Genomic DNA, 25,539 nt, shown 5'->3' on the forward strand with positions numbered 1-25,539 from the left:
CCGCGGGGCTGGGGGGCACGGGGGAGCCGGGCTCGGTGTGCGCTGTGCCCGTCCCTCGCAGCGCTGGAGCCGCGGGCAGGAGAGCTCCGCGCTCCAGCCCCTCCGCGCCCCCGCAGAGCCGCCCGAAGGGTCCCCCCCGGAGCGCTGCAGCCCCTGCCGCTGACCCCCGCGCCCGCCCTGCGCCCAGCACCCTCGGCCGGCCCCACTCAGGACCCTCCTCCACCGGGCTGGAGGGCGGCGAAGCCGCGGCCGCGCTCCCCGCGGGTCTCCGGCCCGGCGCTGCGGCCCCCCGAGCGGGGCTGAGCTGTACGCCCGCCAGCGATCCCGCCGGGGCCCGTTCCAGAGGATATGCAAGTATCTCCCGACACCCACCAAGCCCCCGGGCTCTGGTCTCCCGCCCCACGGCTCCAGCGGGCGGCGAGGGGGGGGTCTGAGCCCCGGTGCCCCGCTCCGAGTGCCCGGGGCTGTGGGGCCAGCCGGGCCCCCCCCGCCGGGCTCTGCCCTTCTGCCGTGTCGCCAGCTCAGGGCGGCTGCGGTACCCCCGGCGTCCGGCCTTGCTGACGGGGGTCCCCATCGTGCCTCCCACGCCCCGGCGGGAGGTGGCCGGGCTCGGCAGCCGGGCACCGGGGACCCCCGGCCGGATGCCGAGCCCCGTTTCTGGTGCTAACCCTCACCCCTCGGCCTTCGGTGTGCGCGCACGGGCCCCCGGCTCTTTCCGCCCCCCATTCCGGGGGTCTCGCCGCGGGCGGGGGTCCCCTGGCACGGGGCTGCACTCCCGTGCTACCGGCGGCACCGGCGGGCAGCGGGACCCCCGCCCTGCTGACGCATGCTCACCGTGCCACCCCGCTAACCGGACAGCAGTAGCGCTGAATGTAACCCCGGCCGGGCCCGCCCGCCGCCACAATAAACTGTAGTGAGGTTCCTTTTTCTATGAGCACCCCGTCTGTCCGTCCGTCCGTCCGCTCGGGGAGGGGCTCCACGCCATCCCTCGGCCTGCTTGCCCCTCTGCCCAAGCTGGGGTCCGTCGGTCTGTCTGTCTGCTCGGGGCGGGAGGCTGTACTCTGACTGGTGTGCTCACCCCGCTGTCAGGATGGGGAGCTGTAGTCCGTCAGTCTGTCTGTCTGCTCAGGACAAGGGGCTGCAGTCTGTCAGTCTGTCCATCTGCCCAGGACTAGGGGCTGCAGTCTGTCAGTCTGTCTGTCTGTCTGGACAAGGGGCTGCAGTCCATCAGTCTGTCCATCTGCTCAGGACAAGGGGCTACAGTCCTTCGGTCTGTCTGTATTCAGGACAAGGGGCTACAGTCCTTCAGTCTGTCTGTATTCAGGACAAGGGGCTGCAGTCAGTCTGTCAGTCAGTCAGTCTGTCTGGACAAGGGGCTGCAGTCCATCAGTCTGTCCATCTGCTCAGGACAAGGGGTTACAGTCCTTCAGTCTGTCTGTATTCAGGACAAGGGGCTGCAGTCAGTCTGTCAGTCAGTCAGTCTGTCTGGACAAGGGGCTGCAGTCCGTCAGTCCGTCCCCCCCTTACCACTGTCCCATCCCACAGCCGGTGCCCAGCAGGGCGGTGGCACTCGGTGGCCGGGCAGGGCCGGGTGTGCCCCAGCCGGTGCCACCGGCAGCACGGTGGCACTCGGTGGCCGGGCAGGGCCGGGTGTGCCCCAGCCGGTGCCACCGGCAGCGCCGCCCGGCGCCGGAGCCGCGGCTGGCGAGCCCCGGGCGCTGCAGCGGTGCCAGCGGGCGCCGCCCCGCATCCCCTCCTTTCCGAGGAAGGCATTGCTGGCATTCCTGCTGGCATTCCTGCTGGCATTCCTGCCGGCACCATCGCCCACCGTGGGCAGCACGGGGAGAGGCGGATCCCTGTCCCTGGGTGCTGGCCGCTTTTTGGACACCCCGCAGCCCCGAGGGCACCGGGAATGTCTGTGTCCAGCACGGTCCTGGCAGCTGTGCATCCATCACCTGCATGTCCCGTCCCAGCTGGGATGGGCCCAGCTGCCTGTCGGGATGGGATGGAGGCTCTGCTTGTGTCCCCACTCCAAGAGGTGGGGGACACCTTGAGCGTGGGACTGTCCTCAGGCGTTGCAGCACCACCACCCTCGCCTGGCACCTCCCTGCCTTGGGGGAGTGCCAGACCCCACACACGAGGGCTGGTGGCTGTTCTCTTTGATCCCCCGCCCGCACTGCCTGGCTGTCCCCTCCCAATCCCGGTCCTCTTTGTCACCTGGCCGTGTCCTCACAGCTTCCAGCTCTGTTTTTGGACTGTTTCACCCAAAAAACCCTGTCTCCTCCACTTCTTTTCTGAATAAGCACAGAGCCAAAGGGTCCAGGACTGGAATTGTGCCTGTGCTGGGCACATCCCTGGCCGTGCACGGAGAAGTCCCCGGCACAGGTCAGAACCCTTTGCCACCGCCCCCCAAGAGCAGGGCTGAGCCCACGGCTCCTGGTGGCACAGCTGCCAACGCGTCCCGGGCTGGAACTCGCCAGCGCCAGTTGCGTTGCACATTCCTGTGCCTGTGGAAATCTCACCCACCACTCCCAGCTGGGGCAACGTGCCTGGCACCACCGGCATCACCGGCACCGCGGCTTGTGTCAGCCGCATCCCGAGCCCCAGGCAACGGCGCTGGCTTGGGAAGCAAAGACAGCAGGCACGGCGTGGCTGGGCCCACACCAAACTGCTTTGTGTTTTCGCTGCGGAGCAGCCCCCGGGCAGGAGACACGAGCTGTTAGTTGCCAGCGAGGCTGGCAGTGATACAATGGACAGACACACCCACGCGGAGCCAGGAATGGGAACACGGGAATCTCACCCGCTGGAACTTGACCGTCCTCAGGGAGATGAGGTGGGGAGCGGGGATGTCCTGGGAGAACCTCCGTGGTTCTCTGGGGTTGGGGTCCGCAGCACGTGCTGAGTTTGAGGGATCACGTTGCCAGGGCAGCAGGTGAGCGGGTGGCAGCAGTGGGGAGTGGGGCTCCAGGTGGGACCATCAGCCCCGTGGTGGGACCATCAGCCCCATGGTGGGACCATCAGCCCCAGATGGAATCATCAGCACCAGGTGGGACCATCAGCCCCATGGTGGGACCATCAGCCCCATGGTGGGATCACCAGCCCCAGATGGAATCATCAGCACCAGGTGGGACCATCAGCCCCGTGGTGGGACCATCAGCCCCATGGTGGGACCATCAGTCCCATGGTGGGACCATCAGCCCCATGGTGAGGCCATCAGCCCCAGATGGGATCATCAGCACCAGGTGGGACCATCAGCCCCATGGTGGGACCATCAGCTCCAGATAGGACCTTCAGCCTCACGGTGGGACCATCAGCTCCATGGTGGGACCATCAGTCTCATGGTGGGGCCTTCAGCCCCAGGTGGAACCATCAGCCTCATGGTGGGACCATCAGTCCCATGGTGGGGCCACCAGCCCCAGATGAGATCATCAGCCCCAGATGGGATCATCAGCTCCAGATGGGGCCATCAGCCCCATGGTGGGACCATCAGTCTCATGGTGGGGCCACCAGCCCCAGACGGGATCATCAGCTCCAGATGGGGCCATCAGCCCCATGGTGGGACCATCAGCCCCGTGGTGGGACCATCAGCCTCGGTGGCACCACCAGCCCTGAGCCCCCCCTGAGCCCCACAGCCCCGTTCATGGGTGGGAGCAGCTGCCCCAGAGCTGGCTGACCCCAGCGCAGGGAACCAGAGGCGGGTGCTGCCCTGTTGCCCAACCACCCCAGCTCTCAGTCCAGCCGTGGGAACTGTGGCAGGGGATGTGGCCTGCCTCATGTCCCACTCCATGCACCCCACTCAGCCAGCCCAGGCCTGGTGGGAGCCCCTCGTTTCCTACCACCCAGCGGAGCCTGGGTGCATGCTGGGGGTGAGCGGCCGTGTCCCAGGGCCACCATCCTGCCCCATGGAAACCCCATCCTGCCCCATGGAAACCAACATCCTGCCCCATGGAAATCACCATCCTACCCCATGGAAACCCCATCCTGCCCCATGGAAACCAACATCCTGCCCCATGGAAATCACCATCCTACCCCATGGAAACCCCATCCTGCCCCATGGAAACCCCATCCTGCCCCATGGAAACCCCATCCTGCCCCATGGAAACCCCATCCTGCTCCATGGAAACCTCCATCCTGCTCCATGGAAACCACCATCCTGCCCCATGGAAACCTCCATCCTGCCCCATGGAAACCTCCATCCTGCCCCACTGAAGCCACCATCCTGCCCTATGGAAAACACTGTCCTGCCCAATGGAAACCAAAATCCTGCTGTAGAGAAACCACCATCCTGCCCCATGGAAACCACCATCCTGCCCCATGGAAATCACCATCCTGCCCCACAGAAACCTGGGCCAGCGCATGTCCAAATACACTCGTGTGAGTGTGAGGAGCCATTTCCATGGTGTGAATGTGCCTGAGCACCTGAGCTCCCACCTGTGGGCACGGCTCCAGGGCAGCAGAGCCCCAGCGGGCAGCTCGCAGCGCTGAGCTCAGCCCTGACCCCAGCCCGGGTGCTGGCTGTGCTCCTGCTCTGCCTCGGCCCTTCCCCAGCCCCTGCCCGCTATGGATATCCTCAGTTCAGTCGAAGAAAGAACAGAGATTATTTCTCCCAGGCTGAGCCTGGGAATCTTAGAGAAAAAGACTCCAAACAATTATTATCTCTCTGTAACCATTGTTTATAGCTATGGTTCTCCACGGTGTGCTATTCAGTCACCAGGAGTGTGAGATGTTTCTCCTTTGAGACCAATCAAGTCTCACCTTAGCGAGTCACATCATAAAAGACCCGCTACTTTCACTAATCGTTTTTGCCTTCTGATCCACCTGGAGTCTTTCTTTCCATCCCTGACTCAACAGCGTCAGCCCGGGAGGGATGGGGAGGGTGGCTACTCACACCCAAGCTGGCCTGGTCCCCGGTGCTGCCACTGCTGCTCCACCGGTGCCACCGGCAGCTCACAGAACCCCCCAGAGCCGGGGGCCTGGGCACTCTGCTGCTTGTCCTTGGGCTGTCCATGAGCCTGGACTGACGGCAGCTGGGACAGACGGACTCGGCACAGGGGGCTTGTGCTGCCTGCTGAGCAGTGAGGGGCTGTGCTGGAGGCACGGGGTGGGAGCTCGGCCAGTGGCAGCAGTTTGTGGTGGGTGGAGTGACCCCTCTGCCAGCTCAGCCCAAGCTCCCTCCGCTCCTGCCGGGACCCAGCCCCTTCCCCACAGCTCCTACCAGAGCCGGGCATGGCAGCTCTGCCAGCGCGCCCATGACACCCACCTTGGTGGGCCACCAACCCTCCCACGCGGGGTTCCTGCTGCAGGACAGCTCCCCCAGCACAGAGTGACCCCATCCCCGAGCCTCTGGGCTCCCCTTCCCCGCGGCCAGGGGCCCCGCGGCTCTGCTGGCACGGCAGGGGTGTCACCGAGGCTCCGGGAGCCGCAGCCAGGGGAGAGGCGCCCAGGCTGGTCGCTCCTCGTCCTTGTCGGCAGCCGGGGAGCTTTGATGAAGCCGCGAGCGCTTTGGTTGGATTTGCCCAAATCCCAGCTGCTCATTACGGCTAATTAACGCCACAGCCCCTTCCCTCCCCGCGGGTGGCAGCAGCCGCCCTGCACTGGCAGGGGGAGTGTGGCAGGCTCAGCATGGCCCAGCACGGCCCAGAACAGCCCAGTATGGTCCAGAACAACCCAGTACGGCCCAGAACAACCCAGTACGGCCCAGAACAACCCAGTACAGCCCAGAACAACCCAGTATGGCCCAGAACAGCCCAGCACGGCCCAGAACAACCCAGTATGGCCCAGAACAACCCAGTATGGCCCAGAACAACCCAGTACGGCCCAGAACAACCCAGCATGGCACAGAACAACCCAGCAGGGCTCAGAACAACCCAGTACGGCCCAGAACAACCCAGTACAGCCCAGAACAACCCAGCACGGCCCAGAACAACCCAGCACGGCCCAGAACAGCCCAGCACGGCCCAGAACAACCCAGCATGGCCCAGAACAACCCAGTACAGCCCATAACAACCCAGTATGGTCCAGAACAACCCAGTATGTCACAGAACAACCCAGCACGGCCCAGAACAACCCAGCACGGCCCAGAACAACCCAGTATGGTCCAGAACAACCCAGTATGTCACAGAACAACCCAGCACGGCCCAGAACAACCCAGTACAGCCCATAACAACCCAGTATGGTCCAGAACAACCCAGCATGGCACAGAACAACCCAGCACGGCCCAGCACAGTACACTGGGTCCTGTGTGCACAGCTGTGTGCCCCGACACAGCCCTGAGATCCCCTCCTGCCTGTCCCTGCCAGCCCGGCCGTGCCCCCATGGGCCGTGCCCCCATGGGCAGTGCCCATCCGCCCGGTCAGTGGCCACCATGTCCATGCCTGGTGCCACTGCAGCCCCGGGGCTGTCTGAACATCCAGCGTGGGTCACAGGGCCCCAGGGCAGCTGCCGAGACGCAGAGGAAGCTCTGTGGGGCTGGCGCCGAGCGCTCATCCCTGTTTGCCCATGGATTAAGGCTCTCAGCGGCTCCCGTGAGCGACACCTCCACCACGCCCGGGCAGCTGTCAGAAACTTGTGCCGGTTTCTGGGACACAGCTGCCATGCCCGCAGGAGCAGGGATGGGCACTGCAGACCCCCCCACTGCCAGGGAGGATGCAGCCCCTGGCCCTCTCACTGGCCCGGCTGGGGCTGCCCCTGCTCAGGCATCGCCCCACGAGCCCAGGGCGCTGTGCCAGCCAGTGCCTCTCTCAGATCTGCAGCTCCAGGTGACCCTGCCCAGGTTCCTCTGCCCTTCTGGACCACCAGCATGGTACTGCCTGAGCAGTAGGCACAGGGGGGCCGCCCTGCCCAGGTGTTCAGTGCCATTCCAAAGGGGAATTGCTCTCCACCCGGGCACACCGGGACTGCCCGCACCCACGGCAGGCACCAGGGCTCTGTGCCCGCTGGCCCGTGCCCGTGGGCTCAGCCAGCCCGCCCGTGCCTGGATACCGGCACCTCTCCAGACAACACACTCCCACGCCCCATAAACATCTTGCCCAAGCGCCGCATCCTCCCCGCAGCACCTCGCCCTGCGGGGTGGCAGCCAAGGAGGCTGTGGCATGATCCCCCTGCCCCAGGGGCCCCAAGGCCTCTCTGCCCCGTGTGGTACCCGCTGCTCTTACGGGGCCCACCGAGCAGCTGTGGCACTGGGGAGAGGGCTCGGGGTGCTCAGGGGGCAGCAGGAGAGGGTGGAGGGGCTGGCTGCAGGGTCTGGAGAGAGGGTGTGGAGCTGGTGATGGAGGCAGGGCAGGGACGTTTGGCTGACTCAAGCAGCAACAGGATGGTTTGGGCATGTTTTGGGCAATTCAGGCTTTATGCACATCCAGGGGCGTGGGCAAGACTGGGGGGAGCAGGGAAGGGCCCCCCTCTCTACTCCAGCTGCTGTGGTGCCAGGGTTAGGCCTACACTGGGGTTCTGTCAGCCCTGCACCTGCAGCCACTGCAACGAGGCACAGGGGCACTGCTGGCAGCAGGGAGGGTTTGGGGGCGATGGAGAGAAGGATGAGGAGCTGCTGGGGATGAAGGCAGTGCCGACCCTGGTTGGCAGCTTTCTGCCCTTCGCTCTCACCTCCTCTGTGGAGGGCACAGCCCACCGGGACGGGGCCATCTCATACACCACGGCCGATTTGGGACAGGTGAACCCCCGCAAGGAGGGACCCCATCTCCCAGCGGGAGCCGTGGGGAGGGCTGGCCCGCGAGTTTCTGCAAGGGCTGGGCCGGTGTGTCATCCCCAGGGGCGGGGAAGGGCCAGGTTTTAAACGTGCTCTGGTCCCGGGCAGGAAGCAGCGGTGGAACGCCGGGCACCTGCCAGGGGAGCCCGTGGTGTGAGCGCCGTGCGCAGGTAGGAGATGCGGGCGGGGAGGGCCCTGGTGGGCGCTGCGGGCCGCGCCGGGGGCTGCAGGGCACGGAGGCGCTCTGGCGATCCCCGGAATGCCAGGAATGCGGCAGCGCTCCCGCTGCCGGGGTGCGACCGCGGGCGCAGGGCAGCGGCAGCACAGGGCTGCGGCACCCTGGGCACTGCCTGGGGAACAGCGGGAGGATGGCTGTCCCCGCAGGTCCCAGGAGCAGGGCAGGAAGAGATGGCTGCCCGGGCAGGATGGCTCCGGGAAAAAAAGAGATGGTCCTGCAGCCCAGAGTGCTCAGGCGGGGGGTCACGGTGTCCTTCCTGCTCATCCTCCCCGGGTGGGAGAGGTTCTGGCACGGATTGTCCCCTCCTCACCTCCCCAGAGCTGCCCATCCCACCCCTCACGTCCCCTCCCTGTGGAGAGCGGGGCAGGGCCAGCTCTGCCTGGTTCGGGGCTCCTTTGGGGCTCCTGGGGCACAGTGGGGCCACAGAGGGCCGGGGCTGGAGGATCCAGCAGGGATTTCTAAGTGAAACCAGCCTGAGGGAGAAGGGAATAGCCAAGAGTCAAAGCCAGGCTCCAGGGCAGGGACACTCTGGGCTCGGGGTCTCAGCCACAGGCAGTGCCAGCTGTGCCCCACGAGAGCTCCAGCAGCCCCGGGAGAGGGGCCGGGGTCAGGAAATGCCGAGCAGGGCCCTGTGGAGCCTCGAAGCTCCGATGGCACGGCCGCTGAGGAGGGGGCGGGTGGTGGGACAGGGGAGACAGAGGACTGGCAGCCCCCTCCCACGGTACCCTGAGGTGGGTCCGCGGTGCCGCGGGGCTGTCCTGAGGACAGGGTGCGAGTTCATCCTACAGCAGCTCCCTTCGGGCACCGGGCAGGACCCCGGCACTGCGGACCTGGCCTGGGAAGGGGTGCTGAGCTGCCCCCAAGCGCGCCCCGGCCGCCCTCCCTGTTCCCGTCACCCTCCGTCACTGCCCCAGAAAATTCCCTCCTGCTCTCCCTCCCCCGAAACACCTCCACGGGACACCACCCTGCAGGCGCTCCCCGGCCCGGCCAAGCTCTCAGCCCCAGCCCCAGCCTCTCCCAGCACACGACTCCCCCGCCACCCTCCCCCGACACCGAGTCCCGCACTCTGCCAGTAAAACCAGTCCCTGCTCCCGCTCCCTCCCCAGGGGCCCCGGCAGCCGCTCCTCCCCAGCCGACGCCGGTCTCGGGTGCTCCCTGCGGGCGCAGAGCTGCGGGCTGTCCCGCGGGGCTCCCGTGGGTGGCGGTGGGTGCGCGGGGGCTCCCGTGGGTGCTCACCCCGGTGCCAGCGCGTTCCCTGGCGCAGCCGGGAGCGAAAGCCGCGGAGCAGCGGCCGCGGCTGCCAGGGGAGAGACCGTGGCCCCAGGGAGGGCGGCAGGTGCCAACACCTCTGCCAGGAATCTCTCTGCCTTCGTCGGCAGAGTCGGTTACTCAAAGTTTCCGATGGGGCTGACGCCTTCTGACGAAAGGGAAGCGGAGCCCTTCCCCTGCCGCTCGCCCACCGCCTCCCCCTGCCCGGGGAGGGCCGGGGGGCAGCACCGCGGCCCTTTGCTCCCCCAGGCTTGCAGGCTTCCACAGGTGCGGGTGGCAGCGCCCGGATTCCATCTGCACCGCGGTGCCGGTGGCACGTTTGCCTCTGGGAGCGTGTGGGGACCTGCCTGGGGCTGTCGGGATGCTGGAGCCACACCGGCGGGGGTGTCCGCGGCCCCCTCAGCTCCGGAACACGCAGGGACCTGCCTGGGGCTCTCCAGACACCGGAGGCACACCGGCGCTGCCGCCACCCGCGTCACGGCAGGGCTGAGCGCAGCCGGTGCCAAGGGCAGCGCAGCCGGTGCCGTCCAGCCCGGCTTGGCTCGGCCAGGAGGGGGCTGCGGGGCCAGCCGCGGCTTTCCCGGGCCCGGGAGCAGAGCCGGTGGGAGGTGCTGCCAGCCCCGCGGGTGTTTTGCGTGAGCCTGGCACAGGGATCCCCGCGTGGGCAGCCGGGGTGAGCCCTGCGAGCCGGGGAAGCTCCTGGCTGCCAGGACAGAACAACTGTCCCGGCTCTCAGCCAGCAGCTGGACCCCTCGCCCCATCCCGCAGAGCCCCCCTGTCCCCCAGGCAGACACCCCCGCGTCCCCCTGCCCTCTCCGGTCCTTCCCGGGGCCTCCCGGCTCTTGGCGCCGGAGCGGGGCGCGATCCCGATCCTGCGAACACAAACAGCATTGCCTGGGCAGATCCGAGCCGCGCTGACATCAGCGGGCGGAGGGAGCCGGCTCCTGCGGGACCTTTCCCCGGGCCGGGCAGCGAGCCCAGAGCGCGGCCGGGACAGAGGAGCCCGCCTGAGGAAAAGCTGCTGGCGGGGCCGAGGGGCACGCAGCGAGCTGGAGGGACACAGAATCACAGAATCACAGAATTTCTAGGTTGGAAGAGGCCTTTAAGATCATCGAGTCCAACCCATGTTCTAACACCTCAACTAGACCATGGCACCAAGTGCCACATCCAGTCTTTTTTTAAACACATTCAGGGATGGTGACTCCACCACCTCCCTGGGCAGATGATTCCGGTATTTGACCACTCTTTCTGTGAAAAGCTTCCTCCTTAAGTCTAGCCTGTATCTCCCTTGGCACAGCTTGAGGCTGTGTCCTCTTGTTCTGTCTGTTGTTGCCCTCAGAAAGAGACTGACCCCCAGCTCAGCACAGCCACCCTTCAGGAAGCTGAAGAGAGTGACAAGGTCACCTCTGAGCCTCCTTTTCTCCAGGCTAAACTACCCCAGCTCCCACGTGGGGACGTGGGGACGAAGCTCGACGCGTGGGGACGCAGCCGGGCGCGCGCAGCCCCCTCAGTGAGGCGGCTGCTGGGGTGGGCACGGCCCGGGCACATCACCCCCGGCACCTTCAGGGCGCTTTTGGCTCCCAGCACACCTTTACACGGGTGGAGATGGGTCTGTGAGTCACAGGCGATGAAGCAGAGCTGCTCCGTGCTCGAAGCGAGCTCCGCGGGAGGCTCAGCGTGGCGCAGAACCCGGGGGCTCGGCGTGGTGGGCACCTCGAGGCAGCCCTGCCCTGGCTGCGTCCATCCCGGTGGGCAGCGCTGCCACCCCCCTGCCCGGCTGCAGCAGCTGGGGCAGGAGCTGCTCCTCGGTCCCCCGCTGTAAGAGCCTGAACGAGAGATGCGCGGCTCTTCCAAACGCAGTTTGTTACACCCAAGGTGTTACGGCAGTCCAGGGCCGTGGGCGACAGAGCCCGCACGCAGGCAGGCCTGAGACCCCTACTTGAGGTTACAAATCCATTATATACTTTTCTTTATACAGCAGAACCAATCTATACCTTCACTTTTATCTATAGCCTATCATAATTTTATAATTACCATATTCATGTCACGATTCTCCAATCAGTAAAAGTTAGACATCACAGTTTAAGCTAGAAGTTGTTTTTCAGTTTTCTTGCAGTGGGAAATTCTGAGACCTTTTTTCTACCTGCAACATCTGCAGACTTGTTTGCCTGTGCTATCTTTTTGCTTGGTAAAAACATCTTCTTGTTTGAGGTGGGTTTATCCTTCGCTCTAAGCCATAAAAACCCCTTCCAACTAACACACCCTTTGCGATCCTACAGCTGTCAGCTGCAGCTGCAGGCAGGCCTGGGGACCCTGAGTTTAGGTTACAAATGCATTATATACTTTTCTTTGCTGAGCATCTTAATACAGCAGAACCAATCTATACCTTCACTTTTATCTATAGCCTATCATAATTTTATAATTACCATATTCATGTCACGATTCTCCAATCAGTAAAAGTTAGACATCACAGTTTAAGCTAGAAGTTGTTTTTCAGTTTTCTTGCAGTGGGAAATTCTGAGACCTTTTTTCTACTTGCAACATCTGCAGACTCGTTTGCCTGTGCTATCTTTCTGCTTGGTAACAGAAGGAGAAAGAGATAGAAAATAGAAAAGAGAGTGACAGAGAGACAGAATAAAGAAAAAGAAATAAAATATAGAATAAAGAAAAATAAAGAAAATATAGAATTAAATATAGAATAAAGAAAAAGTAAAGAAAATATAGAATAAAATATAGAATAAAGAAAAATAAATAAAATATAGAAGAAAATATAGAATAAAGAAAAAGAAATAAAATATAGAAGAAAATATAGAATAAAGAAAACTAAAGAAAATATAGAATAGAAAAGAAAGAAAATATAGAATAAAGAGAAAGAAAATATAGAATAAAGAAAAAGAAATAAAATACAGAATTTAATATAGAATAAAGAAAAAGAAAGAAAATATAGCATAAAATATAGAATTTTTAAAAATCACCATCCGTGGACCCCAGCGTTGCTGTGCCGATCCCCTCCCCGGGTGGTCTCGGTGGGGAAGGTCCCCCTGAAAGCGCGAGGGGGTTAATACCCTCAGGACCCCCCCCCGGGGAGTGCCATCGTCTCTCACAGCCCACTCCGGCTGTGCCACTGCGGCGCAAGGCTTCAGGAGCGACTCTGGGGGGCACTTCGGGGCTCTTTGATGGATGAAGGCGCCCCTCAGCTGCCTCAGGTGACAGCGCACCGAAACTGCCTGCTCCCCCCGGGCTGGGGGGATCTGTGCCAACCTGCTCCCGGCAAAGGGCTCTGCGAGCCAGAGACCATTCTCGGCACGGCTGCCGGGCTTGGCTCGCGTTCTTTTCCTTGTTTACTGGTTTACTTCTCCCCCGAGCAATGGCTTTCCCTTTATCTAATCTCAGCAGCTCCCAAAGTCGGGAATTCCTGGGGCGGGGTGGGCTTCCAGAGCAGGACTTTACAGAGCAGGAGTTTGGGGCACCAGCTGCTCCAGTCTCTGGCACAAGCGCATCCCGCGGCTTTGCCAGCAGGAGGGCAGGTTTGGACCAGGTGCAATCTCATCCTGGAGGTGGCCTGCTGGCTGAGATGGAGCCTCTGCCTATTTTATTTCTTTTTCTCGGGCCGGGTCTCATAAGCTCTCAAAAGAAATATAACACACCCAAGGATAGCTCAGCTATTACTTTGGGGGCATAAAATAGGCAGGATGACTTTGGCTGCGGTGTTAGAAACAAAAAAGGTTTAATAAAAGGCAAAATAACAAACAGAAAAACTCGAGCCAGGTGCAGAGGTCTGCTCCTGGTAAAAAGACTTCACAAAAGCCTTTTGCTCTTTTGTTCTGTTCTTTTCTACCTGGTGGGTCAGGTGGGATTTTTTGGCTTCTATCCAATTAGATGTCCTTTAGTTTTTGGCAAAGTTCCTGAGGTGGCTTTTCACCTAATCGTTGAGAGAAACTTCTGGGCTTCTTTCCTTTTTTTGGGGGACAAAGGACAGCTTTGTCACTCTGTCATTAGGGGGCACATTCCTACATCTGCCCTCCTGGCGTTGCTTGGGCAGGGTGAGAAGGGGGGACAGTGGAAGGACGGGGGGGTTCGTGCAGCAGCAGTGTGGGAGCACACGGACCTGCACGCCAGCACCCCCAGAGTCACAGAATCGTGGAAGGGATTGGCTGGAGAGGGACCCCAAAACCCATCCAGTCCCACCCTGTGGCATGAGCAGGGACACCTCACACAGGACCTGGCTGCTCCAAGCCCATCCAGCCTCGCCTGGAAAACTTCCAGGGATCCAGGGGCAGCCACAGCTTCTCTGGGCACCCTGTGCCGGGGTCTCCCCATCCTCACAGCAAAGGATTTCTTCCCAAAATCCCATCCATCCCTGCCCTAGGGAGCCACTTGCTCTTGCCTGTCCCTCCAGCCCCTTGTCACACGTCCTTCCCAGCTCTCCTGGAGCCCCTGGAAGGAGCTCTGAGCTCTCCCTGGATCCTTCTCCTCTCCAGGTGAGCACCCCCAGCTCTCCCAGCCTGGCTCCAGAGGGGCTCCAGCCCTGGAGCAGCTCCAGGATCTCCTCTCCTCCAGGTGCTGCTGCTGTGTCCCCAGGGCTGGGGCAGCCCTGCAGGTGGGCTCTCACCTGGGCACAGGGGCAGAATCCCCCCCTCCTTTCCTGCTGGGGGATCAGCACAGGGGTTTTAGGTGGCCAGGGCATGTGGAGTTCTCACCCACAGACTCCTTGAGTTTGGCCAGATCCCTCAGGATGGCGCACCACGTTTGGACATGCTCAGATTTTGGCTGTCACTTCCTCCTGCCTGAGGGTATTTGTGTTTCTGATTTCCCTGTATTTAACACGCAAACCATGAAGAAGTTGATTTCTCACTGAGCTTTCCCTCTCTCCCTTCTCTCTGCAGAGTCCTGCAAGTTTTGGAAGGCGTGCAGCAGCAGGATGGAGAGCAAGCCAGCAGTGAATGGCCAGGCTGTTCCCGGCTCTCCCGGGAAAGACGTTTCAGGGACAAACCACTTGTGCCAGGACGTGATGCCGTGCAAACAGCAAAAAGCAGCTGGCAGGGACGCGGGGCCGGATGCTCCCGGGGAGCCCTCGGAGACAGCTGGCAGCATTGCAGGCGTCTACGTAGAGGCTTCAAAGAGCATAATGAGCTTTTATGAGGCCACCAGAGAGCACCTGCTGAGCCTGGATTCGGCCCTCTGCCTCCTCGAGGCGCAGGCAGCCACGGGCTCCATCTCCGACCCGCTGAGGAGCCGCCGTGTCCCCGTGGCAGAAGCCGTGCGGATGGGGCTGGTGGGGCTGGAGCTGAAGGAGAGGCTGCTCTCGGCTGACAGAGCTGCTACTGGCTTCGTGGACCCCTACACAGAGGAGAAAATCTGCCTCTACCAGGCCATCCAGAAGGAGCTGGTGGGGAGGGAGCAGGGCATTCGCCTGCTCCAAGCCCAGGTGGCGACTGGAGGCGTCATCGACCCGGCCACCGGCGGGCGGCTCCCGGCAGCTGTGGCCTGTGAGAGGGGATGTTTGGATGAAGAGATGAGCCAGCTCGTCTCTGACCCCAGCAGTGAGGACAGCAAGGTGTTCCTTGACCCCAGCACGATGGAGAAGGTCGCTTACTCCGAGCTGAGGAAGAGGTGTGTTGTGGATCCCGCCTCAGGCTTCCTCCTCTTGCCACTGCAAATCACATTCCCGGGGCTGGGAGGGAGGGTGAGCAGCAGGGACCTGATGGACTCTGGCATCATCAGCACTGACGTGTTCCGAGGCCTCGAGGAGGGAAGGATCTCTGCCCAGGAGGTGGCGGAGAATGACATTGTTCAGCACTTCCTGCGTGGGACGAGGAGCGTGGCTGGAGTTGTCCTGCCCTCCGGGGAGCAGAAAAGCCTTTACCAGGCACTGAGGGAGCATCTCCTGGTGCCTGGTGCTGCTCTCATGCTCCTGCAAGTCCAGGCCTCCACCGGCAGCCTGACAGACCCCCTAAAGAACAAAAGCTACTCCGTGGATGAGGCTGTCAGGGCTGGTCTCATTGGCCCAGAGCTTTACGAGAAGCTGTCGTCAGCTGAGAAAGCCATCACTGGGTACAGGGACCCCTCCACCGGAGAAATGCTCTCCCTGTTCCAAGCCATCAGGAAGCGCTTTGTCCCCAGGGATCACGGCCTTTGCCTTCTGGAGGCTCAGCTGGCCACGGGGGGTGTCATCGCCCCAGGCAGGCACCTCCGTGTCCCCATGGAGACAGCCTGCGAGTGGGACTGCCTGGACGAGGCCACCAGGCAGCTCCTGTCCAGCCCCCCTGATGACATGAAGGGGTTCTTCGACCCTGGCTCCAAGGAGAAGCTGAGCTACGCAGAGCTGCTCCAGCGCTGCCTCACCGACCCCAGCTCGGGGCTCCTGCTGCTGCCGCTCGCTGGGGACGGCAGCGGAGGCTCCCCGGGGACACTCGGCTTCTTTGACCACAGGACCCAGACAGCTCTGGAAAACACACAGGTGCCCGTCGCTGTGGGGAAATTCAAGGGCAAGTCAGTGTCTCTGTGGAAACTGCTCTTCTCTGACTACATGCAGGGTGAGCAAAGAGCTGCGCTGGCCAAGCAGTTCCTGGCAGGAACGCTCTCCCTGCAAGGACTGGGAGAGGCCATCAGAGCCGCCGTTGAGGAGAAGGCTGCCACCGCTAATGTCACCTTCAAGGGCCTGAGAGAGCAGGTGACGGCTGACCAGCTCCTGAGCTCAGAAATCATCAACAAGGACTTGTTCAAGAAACTCAAGGAGGGAGAAACATCGGCCAAGGAAGTGGTCAGCATGGACACCGTCAGGAAGTACCTGCAGGGCACGGGAAGCATCGGAGGGCTGCTGCTCCCAGACTCCCAGGAGAAGATCAGCATCTACCAGGCAAAGAGGAAGGGACTCCTCAGGCCGGGAACGTCTCTGATTCTCCTGGAGGCACAGGCAGCCACGGGGTTTGTCATCGACCCAGCTGCCAACAAGAGGTACTCCGTGGATGAGGCTTTACGAGCAAACGTCATCGGCCCGGACGTTTACGACAAGCTGCTGGCTGCGGAGAAATCTGTCACTGGCTACCGAGATCCATACTCAGGGGATAAGATCTCCCTCTTCCAGGCCATGCAGAAGGAGCTGATCGTCAGGGACCACGGCATCCGCCTGCTGGAGGCCCAGATCGCCACCGGCGGCATCATCGACCCCGTCAACAGCCACCGCATCCCTGTGGAGGTGGCCTACAAGCGTGGCTACTTCGACAAGAAGATTAATTTAATCCTCTCCGACCCCAGTGATGACACCAAGGGCTTCTTTGACCCCAACACCCACGAGAACCTGACGTACCTGCAGCTGAAGGAGAAATGCATCACCGAGCCCTCCACCGGGCTCTGCCTCCTCCCTCTGAACAGCAGGAAGAGGCAGTTCATCGACGAGGCCACCAGGCAGGTGTTCAGGAGCTCCTGGCTGCCCGTCAGGTTTGGGCGCTTGCGGGGGGAGAAGGTCTCCGTGTGGGACCTGCTGAACTCCGAGTACTTCAGCGAGGGGAGGCGCCGGGAGATTTTCAACCACTTCCAGCTGAGGAAGCTCAGCCTGGAGCAAATCCGGCTCATGCTGGAGGAGGAAATGAAGAAATGGGCCCCCATCAAGTTCCCGGCCATGAGAGGCAATGTCAGCGCTTATCACCTGATGGAAACTGGTGTCATCGACAGGGCCCTGTTTGAGCAGGTGCTGGAGGGCTCCGTCACCCCAGAACAAGTCCTGCACATGGACTCTGTCAAGAAGTACCTCTATGGCTCGGGCAGCATCGGGGGGATTGTGCTCCAGCCATCCAACCAGAGAATGAGCATTTATGAGGCCATGAAGCAGAACATCGTGGTGCCAGGAGTGGCCCTGCCCCTGCTGGAGGCCCAGGCTGCCACGGGCTTCATTATTGACCCCGTGAACAACCAGAAGCTCTGCGTGGATGAGGCTGTCAAGGAGGGAGTCATTGGGCCAGATGTCCACGAGAAGCTGCAGCAGGCGGAAGGGGCCGTGACGGGCTATAAAGACCCTTTCACGGGCAAGAAGATCCCCCTTTTCCAGGCGATGAAGAAGGGCCTGATCGCGGATAAGCAGGCCATGCAGCTCATGGAGGTGCAGATGGCCACGGGAGGCATCATCGACCCAACGTGTGGCCACCACATCCCCCTGGAGTCGGCCCAGCAGCGAGGCTGCCTGGATGAGGACACCAGCAAGGCTCTTTCCAAGCCCAGCGATGACCACAGAGTCTTCTGCCTCCCGGACAGCAAGGAGAGCGTGACCTATGCCGAGCTCATCCAGCACTGCCAGAAGGACGACGTCTCCGGCTTCCACTTGCTGCCTCTGGCACAGTCAGCTGCTCCTGCCTACACCGACGAGCAAATCCAACAGATTTTCAAGGAAACCATGGTGAAGGAAAAAGGAGTCTCCCTCTGGGAGCTCGTGCACTCTGGGTATTTCACCGAGGAGCAGAGGAGGGACTTCATAGAGAGGTTCCGGTCAGAGGAGCTGTCGCTGGAGCAGCTGGTGGCTCTGGTGCTCAGGCTGGTGGGGGAGATGGAGATGAAAGCCAGGACCCAGATCTCCCTGGAAGGCCTGAGGGGCAGTGTCCCTGTGGTCTGGCTGCTGGACACGGGCATCATTTCTGAGAAGACGTTTGAAGAACTGGCTCAGGGTGTAAGAACTCCCGAAGAAGTGGCTGCAATGGAGAGCGTAAAGAGGTACTTGAAGGGCACAGGCAGCATTGCTGGGGTCTTCATAGAGGCATCCAAACAGAAGATGAGCTTCTACGATGCCATGAAAAACAATCTCCTCCTCCCTGGGGCTGCTCTGAGGCTGCTCGAGGCTCAGGCAGCCACAGGATACCTGACTGACCCTGCCACAAACCGGAGGCTCAGCGTGAGGGACGCCGTGAGAGCGGCTGTTGTTGGAGAGGAGCTTACTGAGAAACTCCTTCTGGCTGAGAGGGCTGTGACGGGCTACACAGACCCCTACACCGGGAGCTCCATCTCCCTGTGCCAAGCACTCAGGAAGGAGCTCATCCCCCTGGCAGAGGCTGTGCCCTTGCTGGAGGCCCAGCTGGCCACGGGAGGGGTGGTTGATCCCATCCACCACCTCCACCTGCCACTCCAGGCTGCCTGCAGGTACGGCTTCTATGACGAGGACCTGAACCAAACCCTCTCCCAGCTGGATGACAGCACCAAGACCTTTTTTGACCCAAACACCAAGGAGAATGTGACCTACCGGCAGCTGAAGGACCGATGCATTCGTGAGGCCGATTCGGGCCTGTGGCTCCTCCCTCTCTCAGAAAATGCGATGTTCTGTGTGGATGAGCAGACCATGAAAGTCCTGAAATCTGTGACTGTTTGTGTCAACGTGGGGCGATTCAAAGGACAGACCGTGTCTGTCTGGGACCTCCTCAACTCCGAATACTTCTCAGACAGCCAGAGAAGAGAGCTGGTGCAAAAGTACAAAGATGAGAAGGCTGAAGTGCTGCAAGAAATCACAACAGTTATCACCACAATCATCCAAGAGACTGAGGCACAGGGCAAGAAGTTCGCATTCAAGGGCCTGAGGAAAAGAGTGTCAGCCAGTGACCTCTTCCAGTCCCAGCTGATCGACAAAAAAACCCTGGATGAGCTCAACCAGGGGAAGAAAACAGTCAAAGAAGTGACTGAAATGGAGTCTGTCCGCAGGTACCTGGAGGGCAGTAATTTCATAGCAGGGGTCCTTATCCAGCCAAGCAATGAGAAGATGAGCATCTACCAGGCCATGTGGAAGGGTATCCTGAGGCCAGGGACCGCCCTGGTGCTGCTGGAGGCACAGGCAGCCACCGGCTACATCATCGACCCTGAGAAAAACAAGAAGTTTTCGGTGGAGGAAGCGTTAGAGGTGGGTCTGATTGGAGGGGAGATTTTTGAAAAGCTGCTCTGTGCTGAGCGGGCCGTGACGGGCTACACTGACCCCTACACCAAAGCACCAATGTCCCTGTTTGAAGCCATGAACCAAGGGTTGATTGTGAAGAGCCACGGCATCCGCCTGCTCGAGGCCCAGATCGCCACCGGCGGCATCATCGACCCCGTGCACAGCCACCGTGTCCCCGTGGAGGTGGCCTACAAGCGTGGTTACTTCAACGAGGAGATGAACCAGATCCTCTCCGACCCCAGTGATGACACCAAGGGCTTCTTCGACCCCAACACCCATGAGAACCTGACATATATGCAGCTCCTGGAAAGATGTGTCCAAGACCCGGACACGGGACTGTACATGCTGCAAGTTGTAAAGGAGGGAGGAAAGTACTTCTACATTGATGAATCCACAAAGCAGGCTTTGCGTTCAAAGCCCCTTCAAGTGAAAGTTGGAAAGTTTAAGGACCAAGCAGTTTCTGTATGGGAAGTCCTCTGCTCTCACTACATCTCAGAGCAGAAAAGGAAAGAGCTGGTGATGCAGTACAAAAGCAAAACCCTAGCGCTGGAAGAGCTGATATCCCTCATCTTAAAAATCATCGAGGACACAGAGCGAAGAGGAGAAGCCCTCAAGGTTAAAGGACTGCGGGGAGAGGTGTCGGTGTCAGAATTGTTCAACTCTGAGATAATTGACAAGAAAACTCTGGATCAGCTGCAGGACGGCAGTCTCACAGTTGCCAGCCTCACAAAGAGGGACACCATCCAGAGGTACCTGGACGGCACTGGGTGCATTGCTGGGGTTCTCCTCCCGCTGAGGAAAGAGGTGATGAGCATCTACCAGGCGCTGAAGAAAGGCCTCCTCACAGAGCAATGTGCCCTGGGGCTGCTGGAGGCACAGGCGGCCACCGGGTTCCTCCTTGACCCCCGGAACCACCAGAAGCTCTCTGTGGACGAGGCCGTGTCCTCTGGGCTGGTGGGCAGCGAGCTGCGTGAGCAGCTGCTGTCGGCAGAGAAAGCCGTGACGGGATACACGGATCCTCAAACGGGAGGTAAAATATCTCTCTTCCAGGCTGTAAGACAGAAGATAATAGTCAGGGATCAGGGCATCCGCCTGCTCGAGGCCCAGCTCGCCACTGGTGGCATCATCGACCCCTGGCATGGCCACCGCCTGCCCGTGGAGGTGGCCTACAAGCGTGGGCACCTGGATGAGGACATGTTCCTCCTGCTTTCAGATCCAGATCACGGGAGCAAAGGCTTTATAGACCCAAACACTCACGAGAAGATCAGTTACAGCCAGCTGCTGCAGAGGTGTGCCAAAGACAGGGAGAGCGGCTTGTACCTGCTGCAGGTCCTGGAAAAGGAAGGCGACTATTTCTATATTGATGAGCAAACCAAAAACGCCCTGTTGTGCACAAAGGTCCAGGTGCCTGTGGGAAAATACAAGGGACAAGTGTTATCGCTGTGGGAGCTTCTCTGCTCCGAGTACATCACAGAGGAGAAAAGAAAAGAACTGGTGAAAAAGTACAAAGTGGAATCCCAACACATTGTGCAAGGAATCATTGAGACAATACTAAAGATAATTAGGGAAAAAGAAGAAGACAGAAGTGATGTCTGGTTCCAGGGAATCCGACAGCAAATTACAGCATCAGAACTGCTCAGTGCACAAATAATTACAGAGGAAACAATACAAAAACTCCAAGAAGGAAAAGAGACGGCACAAGAAATAGCAAAAATGGACAGTGTGAGGAGGTACCTTGAGGGAACTGGAAGCATCGCCGGCGTGCTGGTGCCCTCCAAAGCCGAGCCAGGCAAGAAGGAGAAGATGAGCATCTACCAGGCCATGTGGAAGGGCATCCTGAGGCAGGGCACAGCGCTGGTGCTGCTGGAGGCACAGGCAGCCACTGGTTTCATCGTTGATCCAGTGAAGAACCAGAAGCTCTCTGTGGACGAGGCTGTGTCCTCTGGGCTGGTGGGCAGTGAACTGAAAAACAAACTTTTAAGCGCCGAGAGAGCTGTGACAGGCTACACCCATCCCTATACGGGACAAAAGATGTCCTTATTCCAGGCCATGAAGAAGGAGCTGATCGTCAGGGACCACGGCATCCGCCTGCTGGAGGCCCAGATCGCCAGCGGCGGCGTCATCGACCCCGTGCACAGCCACCGTGTCCCCGTGGAGGTGGCCTACAAGCGTGGCTACTTTGACCAGGAGATGAACCAGATCCTTTCCGACCCCGGCGACGACACCAAGGGTTTCTTTGACCCCAACACCCACGAGAACCAATTGACGTCCTTGTGGAAATCGTCACCAGGGCTGAGGCCCAGGGCCATGGTGCCAACGGGGCCCCCAAATCCACAGAACTCACCCAGAACGGCAGTGCCTCAAACTCCCAGAAGGAACAGGAGCAGAATCAGGAGCAAGAGCAAGAGCAGGAGCTGGAGCGGTCCCTCAAGTCCCACACGGTGGAGGTGTCGGCAGGCGGCTTCCACGGCAGGAAGGTGTCCCTGTGGGAGCTGCTGTTCTCCAAGTTCGTGTCAGAGGCCAAGCGTCAGGAGCTGCTGGGGCGGTTGCGGGCCGGGAGCCTGGCGCTGGCCGAGCTGGCCACGCTGCTCACCCTCCTGGTGGAGGAGGCGGCGCAGCGCAGCAGCAGCGTGAAATTCACGGGCCTCAGGAGGCAGGTGAGCGTACAGAACCCATCCCGAACGGCAGTGCCTCAAACACCCAGAAGGCAGAGGAAGAGAAGCAGGAGAAGGAGCGGGAGCAGGAGCGGGAGCTGGAGCTGTCTCTCAAGTCCCACACAGTGGAGGTGTCGGCAGGCGTCTTCCACGGCAGGAAAGTGTCCCTGTGGGAGCTGCTGTTCTCCAAGTTCGTGTCAGAGGCCAAGCGTCAGGAGCTGCTGGGGCGGTTGCGGGCCGGGAGCCTGGCGCTGGCCGAGCTGGCCACGCTGCTCACCCTCCTGGTGGAGGAGGCGGCGCAGCGCAGCAGCAGCGTGAAATTCACGGGCCTCAGGAGGCAGGTGAGCGCCTCGGACCTGCTGGACTCGGGCATCATCGACACGGGCACGCTGGCCGACCTGGTGCAGGGCGCCAGGACGGTGCAGGAGGTGACGCAAATGGCCTCGGTCAAGCGCTACCTGGACGGCACGGGCGTCATCGCCGGCGTGCTGGTGCCCTCCAAGGCTGACCCAAGCAAGATGGAGAAGATGAGCATCTACCAGGCCATGTGGAAGGGCATCCTGAGGCAGGGCACGGCGCTGGTGCTGCTGGAGGCCCAGGCGGCCACCGGCTTCCTGGTGGACCCCGTCAAGAACCAGAAGCTCTCTGTGGACCAGGCTGTGTCCTCTGGGCTGGTGGGCAGCGAGCTGCACGAGAAGCTGCTGTCGGCGGAGCGGGCCGTGACGGGCTACTCTGACCCCTACACGGGCGACAAGATCTCCCTGTTCCAGGCCATGAAGAAGGAGCTGATCGTCAGGGACCACGGCATCCGCCTGCTGGAGGCCCAGATCGCCACCGGCGGCATCATCGACCCCGTGCACAGCCACCGTGTGCCCGTGGAGGTGGCCTACGAGCGTGGCTACTTTGACCAGGAGATGAACCAGATCCTCTCCGACCCCGGAGACGACACCAAGGGCTTCTTTGACCCCAACACCCACGAGAACCTGACGTACCTGCAGCTGCTGCGCCGCTGCGTCCCCGACCCGGACACAGGGCTTTATTTCCTTAACATTTTTAGAAAATAATTCCAAAGCCTTTTTATTGTTTTCCTTGTTTGTGCCTTGGGGAACAATGTTGCTATTGTGAATTATTCTTTTGCTTCTGGTGTTTGTCTTTATTTTTCTACATATTTTTTTACCATTTATGATCCCAGTGAGGGAGTTTCCTTCATGATCTCTTTTCTTTACCACCACCCACCCACATCAGGTGCAGCTTTGAAGTGCCTCCCCCGGAGCAGTGTCGTTGCATTGCATTGTTCTTCTTTTCTTGGTCGCCTTTCAGGAACAGAGGAGGCAGCCTTGCTTATGTGAGGTCATTTCAGTGAAGTGTTTTATCCTATTTTTCCCCCACACAGGTTTAACTGCAGGTCTTTGTTCCGTATGGGTGCTGCTGTGAGTGGTATTTTTATTCTCTGCCTGTATTTTCCTGCATATGCTGGCTGTTTTCCCCAGAAGATTTGCAGGATGATATTCAGGTTGCAGGTTTTCAAGCCAGGAAAGTGTCAAGAGCAGATTTCTGCGTGGGCAGGATGTCAGGCTTGTGTTGGGTGTCACTGGTGTTGGACACATCATCCGCGTTTGTTCTCCATGCCCCAGCTTGTCCTGCCTTTCCGGGGGTGTCTGGAGTACAAACAGCCCCAGCCCAGAGTGGTTTGGTCTCTCGCTGTGCTTTCCCTCCCTCTCTGAAGCCTCCGTGGGGATGGATCCTCACAGGAGCTGGGAGTGGACGTGGCTGTGCTGTACTTTTAGTCTGTCCATCCGCAGGGGAGCCTCTGTTCCCTCCTGCTCCTTTTTGCCCTCCCGTGTCCTCAGCTGACTCAGCCACATGCCACAGGAGAGGAACAGCCCTGGAGCCACTCTTCCGTGCAGTTCAGGGATGAATAACTCTACTGCTGTTTAATGGAAGGAAATTCACCCTCCTTAAATGCGCTGCCTTGGGGTGTTTGCCTTAATTAACACGGTAATGTCCTGGAAAATGGATTTTGGCCACAAGCTTGTACTGCTGATACCTGGGAACAAGCGTAGAGGAGCCGTGGGGCCCAGAGCATTGCAGGGGCTTGGAAAAGGAGGGCACAAATTCATGGGAGAGAAGTCACAGAACCAGGGAATGGCTTGGGTGGGAAGGGGGCTTCTTGTCCCACCCCCTGCCATGGCAGGAACACCTTCCACTGTCCCAGGTTGCTCCAAGCCCCATCCAGCCTGGCTTTGGACACTTCCAGGGATCCAGGGGCAGCCACAGCTGCTCTGGGCACCCTCACAGGAAACAATTCCTCCTAAAATCTCACCTACACCTACGTTCTTCCAGATTGAAGCCATTCCCTGATGCTGTGGAGTCAGGGATGGAAAGAAAGTCTCCAGTCTCCAGGTAGATCAGAAGGCTCAAGAAGAATCTTTATTAGCAAGGAGCAGTGAGTTTTATAGTCTCACTCGCTAAGGGGGACTGGATTGGTCTCAAAGTAGAAAACACCTTATTGGTGACTATGAATAACACGCTGCAGAGAACCATAACCATAAACAATGCTTACAGAAAGACAGATAATAATTGCTTGAATTCTTTTGTCTAAGATTCCCAGGCTCAGCCTGGGAGAAATTCTTTCTGTTCTTTCTTCGACTGAACTGAGAATATCCACAATTCCCCCTTGTCCTGTCCCTCCAGGCCTTTATCCCAAGTCCTTCAGCTTTTTATAGCCCCCTTTAGCTACTGGAAATCCACAATAACGTCTCCCAGGAGTTTTCTCATCCTGGAAATCCAATTCTCCCTTCCACAGAGGCAACGGGGGGTGCGGGGTCCCTGGGCTGTGTCTGTGCTGTCCCGCAGTGCCGGCGCCAGCGCGGTGCCAGCGCGGTGTCCCCGCGGCTGCTGCACTGGGACACGGTTTGGGACACTCCCAAGGGCAGGGCACGAGCCACCCCGGGCTCTGGCAGCCCCCGGAGCAGGCAGTGCTGAGATGAAGCCTGCAGGTTAAATTAATTAAATTTAATGCATTAATTAATGCAGCCCTGCCTGCCTATGGAGCCCTGGGGCTTGTCCTGTGTGCCACAGTGGCACGTCCCTCCCCGCAGAATCGTTTGGGTTGGGAGGGCTCTGTGAGACCTTGGAATCCAGCTGCGCACCCACAGGAAGGAAAAGAAAGAGAGAAAGAGATAAAAAAAAGAGAAAGAATGAATGAAAGAAAAAGAGAAAGAAAAGAGAGAGAGAAAGAGAGAGAGAAGGAGAGAAAAGAGAGAAAAGAGAGAAAGACAGAAAGAGATAAAAAAAGAATGAATGAAAGAAAAACAGAAAGAAAAGAAAGAGGAGAGAGAAAGAGAGAAAGAAAGAGAGAAAGAGAGAGAGGAAAGAAAGAAAGAAAGAAAGAAAGAAAGAAAGAAAGAAAGAAAGAAAGAAAGAAAGAAAGAAAGAAAGAAAGAAAGAAAGAAAAAAAGAAAGAAAGGAAGAAAGAAAGAAAGAAAGAAAGAAAGAAAGAAAGAAAGAAAGAAAGAAAGAAAGAAAGAAAGAAAGAAAGAAAGAAAGAAAGAAAGAAAGAAAGAAAGAAAGAAAGAAAGAAAGAAAGAAAGAAAGAAAGAAAGAAAGAAAGAAAGAAAGAAAGAAAGAAAGAAAGAAAGAAAGAAAGAAAGAAAGAAAGAAAGAAAGAAAGAAAGAAAGAAAGAAAGAAAGAAAGAAAGAAAGAAAGAAAGAAAGAAAGAAAGAAAGAAAGAAAGAAAGAAAGAAAGAAAGAAAGAAAGAAAGAAAG

General features: G+C 59.5%; 2 protein-coding genes across 2 annotated transcripts in view; both read left to right on the top strand.

Moving 5' to 3' along the window:
* Window positions 1–715, top strand: part of PLEC (plectin) — a 97,580-nt gene extending 96,865 nt beyond the window's left edge. The window contains exon 74 of the mRNA XM_041406107.1: window positions 117–715. Coding sequence (XP_041262041.1) covers window positions 117–163 — 47 coding nt within the window. The 3' untranslated portion in view covers window positions 164–715. The remainder of the gene's footprint in view (window positions 1–116) is intronic.
* Window positions 642–22,834, top strand: LOC121336731 (epiplakin-like). Its single transcript, XM_041406108.1, has 8 exons — window positions 642–872; window positions 1,546–1,769; window positions 7,468–7,666; window positions 7,811–7,872; window positions 9,047–9,144; window positions 14,096–21,374; window positions 21,407–21,773; window positions 22,112–22,834. The coding sequence occupies exons 1-8, from the start codon at window positions 642–644 to the stop codon at window positions 22,832–22,834; spliced, it is 9,183 nt and encodes a 3,060-aa protein (XP_041262042.1).
* The last annotated feature ends 2,705 nt before the right edge of the window (window positions 22,835–25,539 follow it).

Source organism: Onychostruthus taczanowskii, unplaced genomic scaffold (assembly GCF_017590055.1).
Source record: "Onychostruthus taczanowskii isolate IOZ18803 unplaced genomic scaffold, ASM1759005v1 scaffold240, whole genome shotgun sequence".
NCBI lineage: Eukaryota > Metazoa > Chordata > Aves > Passeriformes > Passeridae > Onychostruthus > Onychostruthus taczanowskii.